The sequence below is a fragment of the Aspergillus oryzae genome, chromosome 8 (assembly GCF_000184455.2).
Source record: "Aspergillus oryzae RIB40 DNA, chromosome 8".
NCBI classification, from domain to species: domain Eukaryota; kingdom Fungi; phylum Ascomycota; class Eurotiomycetes; order Eurotiales; family Aspergillaceae; genus Aspergillus; species Aspergillus oryzae.
The window spans coordinates 372,797-391,458 of NC_036442.1; the positions used below are offsets into that span (position 1 = coordinate 372,797).

Here is an 18,662-nt window from a genome sequence, read left to right on the forward strand (position 1 = left end):
ATCCGGTTGATTAGGTAGGGATGGACGGAGTCGAGTGAACTGTTCTCTTATAAACGAGACGAGTAGTATCCACGGTATGACACCACACAGGTTTTATCTCCAAATGCCGCAATTACCGGGGTATGCCCTTGGCAGACGCGATACATTGACATACATTAACACACCAGGCATCGGATAATCTTATGTATCTTAATGGCCATCGTTGTTCAAGAGGGTTCCATAGCTTGGTCATATATATGATCGCTGCATAATTTCTGGTAGAGTATGAAAGTAGACACAGAGTTAGAAGGCCCTTTCTCGTCTCGTATAGGTAGATATCGAGGTTTATGAGATACTCCAGGACATGGAAGGTATATATACCTAGCCGAAGGAATAGCCAATCTGCCTTCACCTAACAACTACTATTCATCAATCGACAGAATACACTGAAATATCTCCCATTACCTATCCAGAGTTAATAAACTCATTCATTCCATATAACCAGGGAACCAGGGAATCAGGAAATTCCCTATATAACTTCAATCGCAACAACCATTCCACTCACCCAGATTTAATAACCATTAAAACCACTCCAAAAATCAATTCCCAAAAGCAGCCCAAGCCTGCAAAGCCCCCATAAGCGCAACCACGATACCATTACTCTTCACTCCACGTTTCAAATACCACCCGGAGCTAATCCCCACAATAGCCGTCATCAGAGCCGCGACGGCCCGATTAATAGGGTCGTTCAGCAAAGCCGGGTTTTGGGACCAGTTGTAGTTTATCAGGGCTATGTATTTTTATTAGTATTCTTTGTTCGTGCTATTTGGATATGGATTTGTAGGAAGTAATAGAGGTTATGAGTTTTCGGATTCTCGGTTCTAGAGAGAGAAACGTACCATTCATAAGGAAGAACCCACTCCCTTGGTACCAGCCTGCTCTGGCACAGGTGTAGGCTAGATTGGGAAGGGTGCGGACTTGGGGGAGGGTTTGCCAGTCTTTTGCTGAGAGCTTTGTTTTTTTAATAATTTATCGTTAGTTTTACTTTGTACTTTTTCTTCTGGGGAGAGTATGTGGTTGGGGTAGTGGTAAAGGTGTGTATGTACCGTGTGGCCGAGGGAGATTAGGAGCCAGCCTGCGGCTGTTGACTGGAGGGCTGTGGGCATCTTGGTTGGATCTTGTTACGTGGATTGAAGGGAAGAGTTGTTAGAGTAGATAATTATCGTTGATGTTGGAGGGGGACTTCAGGGGTGGGTTAGAATGGCTAAATGAATGGTGATTTATGCCAAGGCCGAGGAACTCGGTCCGTTGGTTGTCGATCTTTCAGTTGATGGTCGCTCTTTGCATTATGTGATTGGGATATATTAGTATTTGGCTAGGAAATGCTTATATGAGAGGAGAATCTAGCTAGGAAGAAGAGAAGAGCCTTCGGAAGTAACTGAGCCCTAGCATGCCGGATGTTTCTCGGGTCTCTGCTGAGCTGCGGCCTTATCTCCAATGTCTCTATAAAACTCGGCGGAACCGACATGGTTGAGGGTATACAAGTCAAGACAATATGCACCAAGCCCTCAGATATCAATGTATGTACACCAGAATACAGCCTATGGTACTTGGGATATATGCGTTCCAGGAGACCAACAAATGAACACCAACCACACCAACTCCGCTATGCAAGGTCAATCTGACAATGTACAAACAAACCCACCCATATATATGCACTTGATTCTCCGCAATTATTTCTCGGCATACTGTTCGTTGCTGGTAGAGGCCGCCCGACGGCCCCATCCAAAGAAGCCGCCGCCGCCGGTAGCAGGTTCCGTAGACGCCTTATGGAGACTTCCCGCGGACGACGGTGATCGAACGATGGAATTGCGGTCGCCGTTCTGCGACGGTGATCGCTGAGACGCTGCGATTAACTTCCTCATTCCCTCCATCTTGACTTTCATCTCTTCCAATTCCTGCTTGGCTACCGCCTCTGCCGTCTTCGCATTAACCAATTCGAGCAGCAGGGCTTCTTCGGCAGCCGGTTTGTTATTTTCCGTCGACAGAACGTTCTGCAACCCGAGACTGCTAGTCCTCCTAGTGAAAGTGCTCTTCTGAGAATTGGTGCGGACTAGTCTCAACTCCCGCAGGCCGCCTGGGATACCCTCTCCCGGTTCGCTGACTGGTGAGCCGTAATCTGTTGATGTCTCGGCACTACTTCGGGGGTTTCGAGCCGTGCGCAATTCGCGCAACATGCGTTCGAGCCGTTGCCGTTCCCGATACCCATCCTGAATGCGACCCCGCGCTTCGCGCACCTGCTCTCGCAGTGAGGCATTCTCCTTTTCGTGTTCGTCAATCCGGCGCGTTAAATCATGGCACCGGCCGGATTCCACCGAGTGCATTTCTTTCCACCGGTTGAGATCTTCCAGAAGTTGCTGCTTAGTTTGGCCGATCGATTCTCGTGCAGGGGCGTCGGTCGCTCCAAATCGCTCTTCCACCTTGGTGATCAGATCGGTCGGGGGGGTTTCGAGCTCCTTAATGTAACTCAGCATCGATTTAGACAGTTCCTGGTCTGCTTCGCGCTCTTCGCGCTCTTGTTGTAGTTCCCGAGTGAGGTCCGCGTGCTGTCGCTGTAGGTCACTCAGTGCCATGAGCAAGTCTTCAATCTGCGAGTGGAGATCGCGATCCTTGTGCTGAGACATGACGGATTTGACGCGCGGCTTCGGCGCATCAGTGGACAGCTCCGTCGGAGCAGTGCTAGCATCTGACGTGGATTCAATTGAATTCAGTGTCGAAGTCATGCTTTGTTTGGAAGTGGTGCGGCGAATGCTGGCCGAGGAACTAGCGTGATTGGGGTTGAGGGTAAAGGGCTTGGCAGAAGTGTGAGAGCCAGACCCCGCCCAGAAACGGCCCAGAAACCGGGACGCCGCTGCTTGCATCTGTGGGAAGGAAATCCCGGTCGGCACTCCTTGCGACTGGTTGTAGCTGGCCTCCAGCGTCTGGAGACTCTCCTTTGTGACCAGCGATGTCAATGAGACAAAGTCATTGACGAAATCATCCGCGTGGCAAGCATATCTATCTCTGTTAGACCGAGGTTCTCATGACGGAAAAGAACTGCGACTTACGTATCCCACAAGCTCCTCGATAGCAACAGCTGCATGACGTCTTCAAACTCTGCGCATGCCATAATCTTTTTCTCGTTGCGCTGCATGAGCGACAACGCCACTCGCATTAAAGTTTCGCAGGCGCCTTCGAGGAAAATGATATCGTAGATCCGGAGAAGCATTGGCATCGGACATGCGACCGCAAAGAACGATAGGAACCATTGCGATACATAAATAGGCTCGACGTGCAGTGATTCCAGGTGCGCATATAAGGCAGGACGAAGACGGGCGAGCAGATTTTGGAACTGGTACACCCGGAGATGGAGTCCCGATAGGTCTGGAAGGTAGCATGTGCGCATGTCATAGTGATCCATGAGCCTAATCCGTCAGTCCATGGCTCAGGTTCATTATAGAGCAAATGTTGACTTACCGTACAAGGACGCAGAAGGCTTCGGCGTCCGTCATGTGCATCAACAAAGGACCAACCACGAACCCCAGGCCCTGGCAATAGCCAATTTTCGTATCGTACAGACTGAAGCACTTGAGCACTCGAGCGAGCATTTGCTGTCCCTCCCCATTGGGATCGCGGAACATCTCCACATTAGGGAAGCTACGGCCGATGTCCTTCCCGATCAGCCCTTCGTATGGACTCGTCTCGCCGCAAAGTCGCTGGTACTCCGCTAACAATGTCGTATCTCGTGCTCCAGCCAAGCTAGGCCATACGACCCCCCGTAGAGGAGGCGGGATACCACAGCGGATCTTATTCGAGGTCAACGTCGGCAGTCGCTGCGCCGTTTGTGGGTAATCCGATACCAGAGCCGCCCAAAACTCGAGCTCAGTCAACGGGGGCGGAGGAAGCTGGGAGTATCGCAGCGACCGAGGGTCATCATTGATCAATTGCTTCACCTGGCGTAATGACTGCGATCGGGACTTCCTCACTCCGCGAAACTGCTGTGCTTGCAAGCCTGACTTGGGATCGGTTGCCAGAGCATTATTCTCCTGCTCCAGCCGAGCTAGGAGAAGCGAGGTGGACTAAATCTGGTCAACTCCTTCTCTCATACTTTCCTAGCGCCTGTCAACATCGTACGATACGCACCTCATCGGATCCCTCTCCACGCGGTTCTTGCTCTTCCGATTTATCTAGTTCCCTCCAGTCCACACCATCGATGTCGCCACGGAAGATTTCTTCGCTGCTTCGTGAAACTACCGAGGCGCGGTATGTACGGGGTTGCAGAATCTGTGGTTCAGAGTCTCGTGTGGGCGTGGTACTCGTAGGTTCGTCGTCATCTACGCTCTCTCCCGTCGGGGACGTAACTTCGATCGGGGTCTGAGGAATGTCAAGCGTCCGCCAATCGGGCTGTGTATGCTCGGAACTCGACTGTACGTCGGATAAGGGGACGGTCACCATTGAGTCGGAATGTTGATGGATCGCAGGGATATTTTTCGGCACGCCGGGTGAATGAATTTGGGGGGTGATCGTCTCAGAATTGTCCATGGTGTCAGAGTTGTCTTTCTTTATTTTAATTTCTTTATATAGAATTATCGAGATCAAAGACTCATTCCCCAGGGAAGTCTCTGGCGAAGGACGCGCTGATGGGATAACGCGGGTTTGAGGGGAACGAGGGGCTAACGGAGAGCGAGTACACGATAAGAAGAGTGGCGGCGATCAATCGAAGCAGTGGCCGTCAATAATGACAGCATTTCTGGGTGCGACCACAGTGGATGGAAACGACGACGAGATCGTAGCGAGGTGTAGAACGAGTGGAGGACAAGTCGAGCACACAATTCAAAATTTCCCAGAAAAAAGAGAAGGGGGGAGAAAGTTGAGTGATCGGACTCCTGAGAGAAATAATAATGACAGCAATGTAGAAAGTTGTTTAGCTTGAGTAATTAGTGTCGGCCACTACTTCAATACTATGGAACCCACTAGTATTTCCAAAGTCGTTAGTACACGGTCATGACAGCCTCAGGGGAAATTCAAATTATTAGCATTTTCGTCCCCTCCGAGTCCCTGAGAGTCTCGCCTGCCGATCGCTTTCAATAATCATCTCCGCTTCCCCTCGCCATGGATTTCCTCTTCTTCTTTGTGACTATCATTGTGCGGACTGTAAGGATTGTGAGTTCGTGGACATGGTACCACACTCGATCCACGGCCTCGATCAGGTACTCGGTACTTCCAGGGTACATCCACCGTGAACCGAACCATGGAATCTCCTCCGCCCGGGCACTCCAACCCCGAAAATAGATCTTTTATACTCCATACTACGACTAATCATAGATAGATCACTCTCATACCCACGGTGTCAATCTATTGTATTGTATTGACGGGGTAATCTCCGAACTCCAAGACGAAAGAAACCCTATGGAAACACCGCGGAATCAGTGGGTGCCTTGGGATCCGGTCGATCCAGACCGAGTCTCCACTGCACTATAATCGTCCATAACAATTTCTAACCCTGCAGGTGATGGGTGTGGTTATCCACTTCGATACGGTGAGGAGACGACGACTTGGAGCTTTGACATGGAACCCCCGAGGAAGTCATACAGTGATGATCATATCGTCTTTGACCGTTTACGCTTCCTAGTAAAAACTATTACATGACTCTTTGTTGCATACAGTACAAGTACTGTATGTCTGTACTGTACTCCGTACCTGCATGCAGTCCCTGAGGGCAAATCCACTTCAAAGACAATAGAAATTCCATGACTGGCCCATTAAGGGCGCTTTCCCCTGAATGTAATGATACCCCCCATTAACGAGTTTCATGCGTTTCGGGTATGATGGCGCTCATATTGATTGGCTGGTGAGACGTCAGCCGCGACATCATTGGCCGTCATGTAATATAATCTGTATCGGGTATTGTATGCCAAGGCCAGCCTGATGTCCTTGTTCGCCGTTGGGCAACGTCTCTTTAGTTTAATTAATATTAATCTACGCAGATAATAAAGGCAAAAGGAGGATTATGAAGCATGTGGACGTGATGATAACAATGGATGGAAACTTCCATCATAGTTTTAGAAGATTTCTCTAAAGAGCTAACTTGAAATGGCTAGTGACTTGAGCATATAGAGTGCTTGGCTATAGCTTCGGCCGTTGGTAGTCACTCAGGCTAGAAATATATATATCTTGGAAAAGGGGAAATCTCCGTCGAACCCACTGGTCGCACTACAGAGTCGACAGCCATTATTGTTCTGGATATAGCAGTCCCCATCTGTTCTAAGACAGAATAAGGACTTTTGGGTCCAACGCAAAGGACACATTGACAATGAATTGTGTAAAGTGAGCAATGCTTCTGTTTGGATCATATTGATCGGTCTGGTTGTCTAGGGAAACTAGCAGTAAAAGACGGTAGAGAGTCACTTAACCCTGTTTTTCTATGCGATTAAGTAGGTCTCGGGAGAGTGTACAATGACCAAAGATAAGAATAGTCGCGTACACTCACTATGTCATGAAATCAAGTCTGGTTCGTGTCCAGGCTGATTTCCCCTCCCCCGCGCCCCCTGGATGTTTTGGTCGCCATTTCCCTTTCGGGCACAAGTGTTTGGGAATTGCCCGTTGCGGCCAAAACTCCGCCACCACGGGGCGGAACAATGCTGGACCGATGGCGGAAAGACAGTTTCTGCCAGCAACCCATCAGTCGCATGGGCGCGTCAACAACAAAAAATCAACACAAGAGACGACAAAGGAGGGTATTCTGACTGGGGGACTTACTGTAGTTTGTTTGTTTATCTTCAAAGCCACCCAACTTCATTTGCTTCTCGGAGAGTGATCATATGCCTTCTCTTCTATTTTTCTAATTTTTGTCACTCGTTGCGCACCTTTCCTTCTATAATTTCTTCTTAACTGTTCAGTTTCCTCACCATGGACGACTCGATAATGGATGATTCCGTCTTTGAGGATGACGGCTCTGACTTTGAGCCGGAGCCCGTATGTTGGATTGCAACGTCCCTCAATCCAGCCGTACATATATTGACAGTCGCATAGAAGCCCAAGGCGAAGGCGGCCCCCAAGAAAGCAGCTGCCCCTAAAAAGATGACGCAAACAACTCTCACAGGCAAAGCGACCGGAAAGGCCGCTGCTTCAAAGAAGCGCGCCAAGCCGGACAGTGACGACGACGACATGTCAGACGGCGATCCGCTCGATGATGAAGACTCCGTCCTGTCACATACACCCCCGAAGAAGGCGAAGAAAGCTCCCGCATCGAAGAAGGGCGGCTCCAAGCCTCTTGCAGATGTGGAAAATGAATCCTTCACGAACGAGGCTGACGCCGGCCCCAAGGACTCGAACGTATCAGAGAAGTACCAGAAGGCAAGTAGCGGTCGGGACACTTGCAAGTCGCTAGCTAACCAAAGACGCAGCTTACACAACTTGAACATATCATTAAACGTCCGGATACATATATCGGGTCCATTGAACGTACCTCGCAGCAGATGTGGGTGTACAGTACGGAGTCGGATGGGATGGAGTTCCGTGAGGTCTCGTATGTCCCTGGTCTCTACAAGATCTTCGATGAAATCGTCGTCAACGCTGCCGATAATAAACAAAACGATGCCAACATGGACGAGATTCGCGTGACAATTAGCCGGGAGACCGGCGAAATTAGTGTGTGGAACAACGGTCGCGGTATCCCAATCGAAATGCACGCAAAGGAGAAGATTTACGTTCCGGAACTGATTTTCGGTCATTTGCTCACCTCATCCAACTACGATGATACCCAGCAAAAGGTCACTGGTGGTCGTAACGGTTTCGGTGCGAAGCTCTGTAACGTCTTCTCCACCGAGTTCAGCATCGAGACTCAGGACTCGCGGCAGAAGAAGAAATACAAGCAAACGTGGACCAGCAACATGACAAAGATGGGCAAGGCGAAGATCACCGATGCAAAGGGTGACGACTACACCAAGGTCACATTCAAGCCAGATTACGCCAAGTTCGGAATGGACGGCATGGATAACGACTTCGAGGCCCTTGTGAAGCGTCGTGTTTACGATTTGGCGGGTACCGCGAAAGTGGCGGTCAAGTTGAACGGTAGCCGGGTACCCGTTCGCAACTTCAAGAAGTACATGGAGATGTACACCAAGGCGATCCGTCGGGAACGTGGCGATGATGGCCCTGCCGCCAAGGACGAGATTATAACTTGCAGCCCCGATCCTCGTTGGGAGGTCGGCTTTGCAGTCTCAGATGGTTCCTTCCAACAGGTGTCATTCGTGAACTCCATTGCTACGACGTCTGGTGGTACCCATGTAAACTATATCGCCGACCAGATCTGTTCTAAATTGGCCGATCAAGTGAAGAAAAAGAACAAGAATGGTGCTACTCTGAAGCCTGCTCAGATTCGGAATCACATCTTCATTTTCGTCAATGCTCAGATTGTCAACCCGGCCTTCACCTCTCAGACCAAGGAGCAGCTGACTACCAAGTCATCTCAATTCGGCAGCAAATGTGTTCTCGAAGAGGACTTCTACAAGAAGATCTTGAAGACGGACGTCATGTCAAATATTCTGCATTTCGCTCAGCAAAAGGCCGACCAGATGCTGAAGAAGACCGATGGTGGTCGCCGTGCTCGTATGAACAACCCTAAGCTGACCGATGCAAACAAGGCTGGTACCAAGGATGGCCATCATTGCACACTGATTCTGACAGAAGGTGACTCCGCCAAGGGTCTGGCCATGGCTGGACGTGCGGTGGTCGGTCCGGATCTCTTTGGTGTTTTCCCCCTCCGAGGAAAGCTGCTGAACGTCCGTGATGCCACTTTCGAACAGATCTCGAAGAACGCAGAAATCCAGAACATCAAAAACTTCCTTGGGCTGCAGCACAAGAAAGAATACACGGATACCCGTGGGCTGCGTTATGGACATCTGATGATCATGACCGATCAGGATCATGATGGTTCTCACATCAAGGGTTTGCTCATTAACTTTTTGCAAGCCCAATTCCCGAGCTTGTTGAGGATCCCCGAGTTCCTCATCGAGTTCATCACGCCCATCATTAAAGTGTGGAAGGGTGACCCGAAGAATCCAACGAAACAGCGCTCGTTCTTCACCATGCCTGAGTATGAGGCCTGGAAAGAGGAACACAAGCACGAACGCGGCTGGGAACACAAGTACTACAAGGGTTTGGGTACCAGTACCACCGAAGATGCACAAGTCTACTTCCGGGACCTTGACCGCCATCTGAAGGAGTTCCACACCATGCAGGACAACGAGGTGGGCCTGATTGAGCTTGCTTTCTCCAAGAAGAAGGCCGATGAGCGCAAGGAGTGGCTGCGTCAATTCAAGCCGGGAACCTTCTTGGATCACTCAGTGTCCAAGATTTCATACACCGACTTCATCAACAAGGAGCTCATCCTATTCAGTATGGCGGACAATGTCCGATCGATTCCTTCGGTCGTGGATGGCCTCAAGCCCGGTCAACGTAAGGTTCTTTATACTTGTTTCCGACGCAACCTGAAGAAGGATATGAAGGTGGTCGAATTAGCGGGTCACGTTTCGGGTATGACTGCGTATCAACACGGTGACATCTCCCTGCAGCAGACCATCGTCGGCCTGGCACAGAGCTTCGTCGGGTCCAACAATGTAAACTGTCTGGAGCCCAGTGGTAACTTTGGTAGTCGTCTCCAGGGTGGATCAGACTGTGCCAGTGCTCGTTATATCTACACTCGCCTGTCGCCGTTCGCTCGACGTGTCTTCCATGCTCATGATGATCCTCTACTTACTTACAACGAGGATGATGGTGAAAAAATCGAGCCGGAAATCTACGTGCCCGTCGTTCCCATGATCCTGGTTAACGGTGCTGACGGTATCGGCACCGGCTGGAGTTCATCCATCCCTAACTACAACCCCGAGGACATCGTGGACAACCTTAAGCGACTCATGGACGGAGAAGAAACCCGGCCCATGCAACCATGGTTCCGCGGATTCACCGGTGAAGTCACCGATGTCGGTGGTGATCGCTTCAAGTTCAGCGGTATCATTAAAGAGACTGGCGAGAAGGAAGTTGAGATCACCGAACTTCCTATCCGGACCTGGACTCAGGACTTCAAGGACAAGCTGGAGGATATCATCAAGGCTGAGAAGACTCCCTCATTCATCAAGGACTACAAGGACTACAACACTCATACCAAGGTACATTTCGTCATCCAGTTGGACGAGAAGAACATGAAGAGCGCCCTATCTGAAGGCTTGGAGGAGAAGTTCAAATTGTCTAAAACGGTGGCGACCACCAACTTGGTGGCTTTCGACCCAGAAGGTCGCATCACAAAGTATGCCACTGTTGATGACATTCTCAAGGAGTTCTATACCTATCGTCTCAAGTTCTACGAGAAGCGCAAGCAGTACCAGCTCTCACAGCTTCAAAAGGAGCTTGACAAACTCAGCAACCAGGCGCGCTTCGTCCAGGAGATCATCGATGGAAAGCTGGTCGTCTCCAAGAAGAAGAAGAATGTCCTTGTCCAGGAACTGAAAGACAAAGGCTACAAGGCATTCCCTAAGGTGGCCGAAGCCGTTAAGGCTGGAGAAGAAGAGCGCGTCGTTGAGGAAGATGATGACGAGTCTGATTCTCAGGACACCGAAGTTCTTTCCAGTGCCTACGATTACCTTTTGGGTATGGCCATTTGGTCTTTGACCCAGGAGCGTGTCGAAAAGCTCCGCCGCCAGATTGGCGAAAAGGAGGTCGAGGTCGACGCATTGATCAAGATGTCCAAGGAAGATATCTGGAAGCGTGACCTCGACGATTTCATCGCTGAATGGAGGTTCCAGCTTGAGGATGAACATCGTCGCCAGCGTAAGGTGGCCATGATGGGTCGGCGCACCTCCGCGAAGCTCATGACGGCGGCTGGCCGTGGAGCGGGAGCGAAGAAGCGCAAGGCCGCTCTTGGGGATGATCCGGATGATGAGGACTTTGCGGCGCCTAAGACGAAGAAGTCCGCTGCGGCCAAGAAGGCTGAGCCTAAAGGCGGCCTCCTCAACTACCTGAATAAGCCGGCCACGAAATCTAAATCTCCGCCCAAGGACGAAGACAACTCCGACGAAGACTTCGCTATGGAAGTAATGCCCAAGAAAAACCGTGGAGCGTCCAAGCCTCCCAAGGAGGAGGATGAAGATGACGAGATGGGTCTATCAGAAGTAGAAGAGGTCATGCCGAAGAAGAGTCGTTCAGCACCCAAAGCCGCCGCTAAAGCCGCCCCCAAAGCGAAAGAAGTGGACGAGGACGTAATGGAAGTCGAGGCACCTCCCAAGAGAGGCCGTCCAGCGGCCAAGGCCAAGCCTAAGCCCAAGCCCAAGGACGAGGCGGACGAGGACGATCTTGATGACGATGACTTCGCGGAGATCACGAAGGCTGAGGCGGCCAAGTCGTCCGCTCCCCCTAGCCGGTCTCGCAAACCTGTCAAGTATGCCATCGAGTCTGACAGTGATGACAATGGCGATGATCTCCTGGGCGATGTCAGCCAAATGGTCAAGGGCATTGGAGCTAAGGACAGCGCTACGTCCGACTCTCGACAGCTTTTCTCCGAGCATCAGCCTGGCAGCAGCTCTGGATTGCAGACAAGCCCTCCCAAGACATCGAGAATCTCATCTGATTTCGACGATGAGACTGATTACGGGAAACTCCTGCCCTCGAAATCTCCGCGGCGATCATTGCAGGTCAAGCCCAAGGAAGTGAAGGTCTCGGATGATAACTTCGCCGAAGAGGACGACGAGGAGGAGCCGGTGAAACCCGCCGCCAAAGCTAAGCCCGCCGCAAGGGGCAAGGCGGCGGCCACTGCCGCGAAGCCGACCACCGCGAAGGCACGCGGTCGTCCTAAGAAGGATGCCACCGCTGCTGTTAAGCCGGCTGCTGCCACCAAGCAGACCACCCTGTCACCAGCTGCCAAGGCCTACGCTTCCAAGCAAGCCAAGACCACTACCCGGAAGAAGCAGATAGTCGATGACTTGTCCGATGACGATATTGACGCCATGGCCAATGATATCTTGGACTCCCCGGCTGGAGGCAAGAAGGCTGCCGATTCGGAAGAAGAAGACGAAGAAGTGCGTCCTGCTCGGAAGCCCGCTGGTCGGCCTGCGCGGCGGACTGCAGCCGCCAAGAAAACCTACGTGATCGAGGACGACGACAGCGAGGACGGAGGCGATGCTTCGGAGGATGATTTCGAGGAGGACAGCGACTGAGGGGAGATGTGATGCGGGAGACGCTGAGCGTCTAGATTTCATTTCGTGATGGTATCAAACACGGCCATTCTTTCTTGTGTTCCATATCTTGTTTTTGTATCTTGGCGTTGGGTCTCGGGATTGATTCGGCCTTAGGGGATAGCAGTAATATAAGGCATTTACCACCGAGAAGAGAACCAGTCATGTAGGCCATTTGTAAGCCGGCGCGAAGTCCGAAGCCCCACGTCTCGACAAGCTTTTTTCTCCGAGTCGGCAAATCGGACGTAGGGAGCGGGCCCGATAACCCATTCGGGTAGTCTTGAAGGGTCGTCCATGAACTTGCAGTCCCCGTCTATCAACAGGGTCCCTGTCACTGGCTCTATTCCACAAGAGCTTCCGAATCGCTCCACTGTAAATCCGAGTTAGGAAAAAATGGCCCTGGCCCTATTATTCAGCAGCTCAATGGCCCTATATTGACTGTGCGATTTCCCTCGCTTTCTTGTTTCCTGGACTGGCCCGTACTGATTGATTCTTACCATGCAGTCCTATCTCCAGTATCGTCGCATCGGCCGAGCCGTGCGCAAGCAGTTTGCTGATCATCCGGAATGGGGCCAGAGGGTACAAGGCGAAAGCACAGATCCCAGCGGCAACACCAGCGAAAATGACGAGACAGTCTGGGAGAAGAGATCTGAATCGCGGCCACTGGCGCTGCCCCCAGGCGTACAACGTCGAGACATTACAGACAGCAGCGGGACGCCCTCGTCAGTCTTCCTGGTAAGCTGGGAGCAGGACCAGGATCCCATGAATCCACGCAACTATAGCATGACAGCGCGAATCACGGCCACCCTGATCGTCTCCGCCCTCGCCTTCGCAGTCGGCGCCGCATCATCAATCGAATCCGCCGTGATCCCTCAAAACGCCGCGGCCTTCAACGTCAGCGAGGTGGTCGCCTCCCTCGCAACAGGACTCTACCTTTTGGGCTTCGCCGCCGGCTCCCTGGTCTCAGGACCCTTATCCGAAATCCTCGGCCGCAACGCCGTCTACATCGGCTCCCTCACCCTCTTCATGATCTTCATCATGGCCAGCGGCCTGGCCCCTAACATCGGCGCCCAGCTCGCCTTCCGCTTCCTCGCCGGCGTCTTCGGCTGCCCACCCCTCACCTGCGCCGGCGGCACCATCGCCGACCTCTGGAACCCGCTCGAAAAAACCCTCACCTTCCCCCTATACGCAATCCTCTCCTTCGGCGGCCCCGTCTTCGGCCCCGTCATCGCCTCCTACATGGGCCAAGGCACGCTCTCCTGGCGCTGGACCAACTGGATCATGCTAATCATGTCCGGACTCGTCATGGGCCTCATCCTCCTCCTCCAACCCGAAACCTACGGGCCCCTCCTCCTAAAATGGAAAGCCGCCCATCTGCGCCAAGTCACCGGCGACAAACGATACCGCTCCGCCATGGACGTACAGAAAATCGCCCTCATCGAACGCATCCTCGGGGCCTGCAAACGCCAGTTCTCGCTTACGGTTCACGAGCCTATTATCTTGCTGATCTCGTTGTACATGACGGTTATTTATATCGTCTTGTTTACCTTTTTCGATGGCTATCCGTTTATCTTTCAGGATGTGTATGGTCTTAGTCAGGGGTTGACGAATATTGTTTGGGTGGCTATGTATGTGGGTATTGCGGCGGCGGGGTTGTGGGTTCCTGTTGTTTATGGGTGGACTAAGAGGGAGTTTGAGGCTGCTTCTTCTTCTTCTACTACTACTACATCTGGTACTGGGGTTGTGCCGTGTGTAACGGGGATAGATCCAAACGTCAATGCAGAGGGCGAACAAGGACAACAAGAACAAGAACCAGAAGGAGGTAGAGACGAACAAAATACCAAAAATCCCCACCCAGCAAGACCCGAAAACCGCCTCTGGTTCGCCATGCTCGGCGCCCCATTCATTCCTATCGGATTATTCTGGATGGGCTGGACAGACTACGTAAGGCACACCCCAAACCCCCAACTCAAAACCACCTTCCCCCCAAATACTAACAAAGTTACAATAAAATAGGAAAAAATCTCAATCTGGCCCCCCATCCTCGCCTCCACAATCTTCGGCTTCGGAACCATAACCGTCTTCATCTCCAGCTACATGTACGTAATCGACAGCTACGACATCTACGCCGCCTCCGCATTAGGATTCATGACTGTATCGCGATACTGTGCCGCAGGTGGAATGACGGTCGTCGGGATCCCCTTTTATCGGAATCTGGGCGTGCAGTATACGCTTACGATCCTCGCTTGTATTAGCGTGCTTATGACGCCTGTTCCGTATGTTTTTTGGTTTTGGGGGAGTAGGATTAGGGGGATGTCGAGGTTTGCTGTTTCGGGGGTTTAGGGTTTTGGGGGGGTTCTTGCTTTCCTTTTTGGGGTTGGGGTTGGGGTTAGAGATAGAAGGAAGGGAGATGGAATTTATTCTGTCTGGGTGAAAGTGTCGATGGATTTAAAATAGACATAGATATGAACATGTAATCATAATAAAATCTTAATTGATAACTAGACAAAAACATAATTCCGACCTGTCTATAATTCTCATTTCTCGTCTCATTCTTCACTGTAAGCAAAGTAACCTACTATAGAAGACTAAGCAGACGCCCTGCGTCTCTTCCTCCCCCTATCCACCCAGACATACTCCTCATCACTACCAGTTGCGTCCTGCATACACAGACTAAGCAGAGCATGCGCAGCCTTCACCTCCCGGGCGAAGAGCGCCGACCTATACTTCCGTCGGGCGCGCGTCTCCACATTATATTCGTCATCATCATTCGTTGGATTCTGCGGCCCGATGATATTGCCAATGGCATTGCCATTATCGCTATCGCTAGCATGATACTCATCATCCGACTCGGTCGGAGTGTCCATACTCTCCGAGTACGGAGTAGAAGAATGCGTCACCTCGGAACTACTATCGTCGTTGGGTATGCCGCGCACACTCGAAAGAGAAGCCAGGACCTGCCGCGGGCTTGAAGACGCCGCTTCTGTGCTGCGGGGTGTGTTCACCGGGGTGAATGTGTTATGGAACGGACTGGTCGGGGTCCCGTAGTATCTGTCTGGAGTGCTGCGCTCCGGGGATGAGGCAGGGCGATCGAGCTCGCTGTTGTGGAGTTTAGGGGGTCGGAGGGAGGTGTCTACCGGAGAGCGAAGCTCGAGCATTCGGTAGTAGTGGGCGGTTTCGGTGGCTTTTTGCACGATCTCCCGATCGATGAGCATGTGGCCGTATTGACTGGTGTTGGTGGGAGGCACGCATAGAGATGGGAAGTCGAGGCCGAACAACGGCGTGAGCGCGTGGCGGATATTCCAGCAGAATGTTGCGGCGACGGCCTTTGCGGCTTCGAAGGGCATCCAGTATCCTGTCGAAGATTAGTTGGGTATGAATAGGACATGAAACATGATCGGAACCTTGTGCTGCGATCGCCCCGCCTGTGATACTGTGACAGATGTCGCGAAGACCGGGGTTGGCATTCAGGACCTTGGCAGAAGTGGTCTGAAATCCTCCGGTGAGTTCGATTCCGCAGAGTCATGGGCATACACGTACCTTGGAGTATTGTTGGCACTTGAAAAGATGTGTAGTGCGGACAAGCCCGATGTTATAGTCCCACGTCACTGTCCATTGCTTCTCCTGACCTGGGATCTTGAACGTATACTGGAACACTGGGGATATCAGGATCGCTGTCTTGGTACGTAGATAAAGCACGACATACCTTCAAAACTCTCTCGTCCCGTCTTCTCTGAGAACGACTTCTTGTCGCTGTTATAGGGGATGTGTCTGGGATATTCGGCGATATCCCCCATGGGATGAAGTTGGAATTGGCGATGCGCTTGGATTAGTGCTTCGCTGCGCTCCTCACAGGGTGGATACCGCAGCTCCCCCCTGATTTTTCCCCGGTTGAAGATGGGAGCATCCTTCGCGATCTTGGGTCGCTTCTGACGTGGTTCACTGCAAGGAACCGGGTCGGAGCTCGTCGGAGCTGGGCTTGGGAGAGAGAACTGACTTGCATCAGGAAGCGGGTTCAGAAGTGATTCGATGGATGCCATGCTCGATAGAGTTTGTAAGCAGCAGTGATTCCAGGTACTAATGAAGCATGAGAAGTGTCGTCCCGAGCAAAGTAGTCGGTGAAGGTGGCGAGATGATAGGGATTTATCTGACTTCGCAGGACGGGCGATCCTTGTTAGGCCCTCAGCCACAGATCAACGGCCGTAGAGCATCAGGGAGGTGCGAGACAATGACGGAGGCAAAAGAAAGCAGATGGATATGAGGGTAGATCTCCCAGCTTACCGCAGTTGTCTGAATCTCTGACAGCTTGGCAGACAAGAAATATAAAAATAAACCATAGATTTACAAAAATAACAAATATTAATGTCTGAGGTAACCTACGCCACAGCATCTCCTTTGTCAGGTACATCCAGCGGCGCAACCTAGAACCACGGAGTGGATACTCAGCGACACCCGACAAAAGGTTTAGAGAACTCCCTGTTTGCTAAAAGCCGTCTCTCTTCGAGGCAACGGGCCATCCAAGGCAGCGGTGAGCCAGACTTACAGCTACATTGGACAGCTGGCTTGGGATCATGTCTTAGAGTTGTCGGCAGAAGAAACCCTCACCGGTACTTGGCCAAAGGGACATCACGAGGCACCCTTCAGATCGGGCAGACAGCATTGGCGAACCCATCCTGCCATACCTCACGCCAAAGAGTTCAGGCAAAGGTAGACTTTGACTCGGCAACGAGCTCAGTTGCGATACCAGCAGGCGACCTTGCTCACGACGAATTCACTTCTCTTCGAGGCTTCACTTGTTCCACCTTTCTACCTGCAGCTATCCCCTCAACATGACGCAGAACCAGGAACGAGACAGGGTAGATCCGTTTCAGACACTTTTGTCCCATGTGGCGGTCTTACCTGGTTGAGCAGGACTGAAACCACACTCATTGCTTTTTTATCTCCGCGCCATGCAAACAGACGGAAACCTAAACGAGAAAAGGAACCATGGAACCTGAAGATATTATATCCATTTGTGTCGCCATCGTTTGAACGCAATCTTCTACCGGTCCTTTTCCACTATGGTGATATCGGGCGAGCTACTCCGCGACTGATATAAAGTAACTAACTGTGTATATCAATTCGATCCCAGAAAGAGCGAGGGCTAGGGTCGCTGAGACATTAGCTCCCATAGTAGTACGGCCAATAAACGACTGGTCTCATCGGTGCCGGGCTTGTGAGGCCGTCATTGGGAGGGTCTCACTACGGATACCTGCATACTTTCCCAACGAATGAGTCATCTTTGACCCCTATCCAGTCGATTTAGCGTGTGTGTTGGTAAGAGCCTGAAGAGAAAGCTTAGGGTAAGCCATGTGAACCTGCACCTGTTGACCGCTATCCCAAGAGCGAAGCCCAAAGTAGCCCCGAGGCCGCGGACAATAATTATACCAACCTAATGCCAATGAAGAGAGAATACTGAGATTATTTCATTCTCCATCTTTGTCAGCCAACGCTACGTCACGCCTGAGCGATGCCTCTTTAGTAACTTGGTCTAGGTTCAGTGAAGCCTCACCTCGATCGTAACACCACTCCACCCACTAGGCTGGCTGCTCGGCATCCATGAACCAACTTCCAATTTGGTCTGAAGGTTTTGTTCCCGCGAAGGTATTTGTCATAACTGCATCCAATGTTTAAGGCGACTGGCTATGGGCATCAAAGAACCTTCCACGCAGGCTTCTCTGCAAGCCCCACGCATGGTGGCGTCGTTTCGCAGTGTTTGCCTTGCTAATTCCTGATTCTGGATTTTACATTGATGGAAGTTCCCCTTTTCCTTTGCTTTGTCCCTTGCGGTCACAGCCCTAGGCCTTTCGACAAGGATCGCCTGCCTCTGGCGGGAAAGCCAAGCTCGACAATAGTCTACAACCCGGGGCTCAGGGCAAACCAGCCATCTCGCAGGGGGCATTTCCAGCTCGGGGTAGAAAAAGCACAATAAAGAGAGACATTGGAATGCCTTTGGCCAGTCTGTTGATAAATAGCTCGTGATTGAAGATCTAGAAAGCGAAAGGAAGCCCAATACCCGAAACATACGGTTCCTGGTTTGGAGTGAGACCAGAAACACGAAGTTCATTCGGAGTCCTGAATTGGAAAAGAGAGCATGTCAAACGAACATGCCCCAAAGTGAAGTGAGTAGGATTCGAAAAAAGAGGCTTAAACATGGCGTGAGTTGTAAGACATTCTTTCGTGTTGAATTTGTCTGCTGCAATCACACGTGGACCTGGCTCGCTCTGTGGTACAGCATCTCAGTTAGAGCAAACGAAGCGCTCAGGTAAATGGGAGCGATTGGATGGATTGGCACGGTTGTTGAAGAGTAGGACTAGTCGTGTAGAACTGAAGTGTTTTGCTGTAAGTCCCGTCTGCTTGCCCGATGCGGATGTTGCC

The 18,662-nt window shown here is 51.5% G+C and overlaps 4 protein-coding genes across 4 annotated transcripts; 2 read left to right on the forward strand and 2 right to left on the reverse strand.

The window, feature by feature from the left end:
• Positions 1–1,712: 1,712 nt before the first annotated feature.
• Positions 1,713–4,560, reverse strand: AO090103000348 (putative GTPase activating protein (Evi5); the record flags this gene model as incomplete). Its single annotated transcript, XM_001826868.3, has 4 exons — positions 1,713–3,036; positions 3,087–3,443; positions 3,496–4,097; positions 4,162–4,560. The coding sequence occupies 4 exons, from the start codon at positions 4,558–4,560 to the stop codon at positions 1,713–1,715; spliced, it is 2,682 nt and encodes an 893-aa protein (XP_001826920.1).
• Positions 4,561–6,927: 2,367 nt separating this feature from the next.
• On the forward strand, positions 6,928–12,227 carry AO090103000347 (DNA topoisomerase 2; the record flags this gene model as incomplete). Its single annotated transcript, XM_023233324.1, has 3 exons — positions 6,928–6,993; positions 7,425–11,504; positions 12,060–12,227. 3 exons carry the CDS (start codon positions 6,928–6,930, stop codon positions 12,225–12,227), a joined length of 4,314 nt encoding a protein of 1,437 aa, XP_023093922.1.
• A 516-nt stretch (positions 12,228–12,743) lies between these two features.
• AO090103000346 (MFS transporter) lies at positions 12,744–14,588 on the forward strand (the record flags this gene model as incomplete). The annotated part of the gene is made up of 2 exons (XM_001826866.1): positions 12,744–14,189; positions 14,262–14,588. The coding sequence occupies 2 exons, from the start codon at positions 12,744–12,746 to the stop codon at positions 14,586–14,588; spliced, it is 1,773 nt and encodes a 590-aa protein (XP_001826918.1).
• Positions 14,589–14,833: 245 nt separating this feature from the next.
• Positions 14,834–16,042, reverse strand: AO090103000345 (putative APSES transcription factor Xbp1; the record flags this gene model as incomplete). Its single annotated transcript, XM_023233325.1, has 2 exons — positions 14,834–15,600; positions 15,952–16,042. 2 exons carry the CDS (start codon positions 16,040–16,042, stop codon positions 14,834–14,836), a joined length of 858 nt encoding a protein of 285 aa, XP_023093921.1.
• Between the last annotated feature and the right edge of the window lie 2,620 nt (positions 16,043–18,662).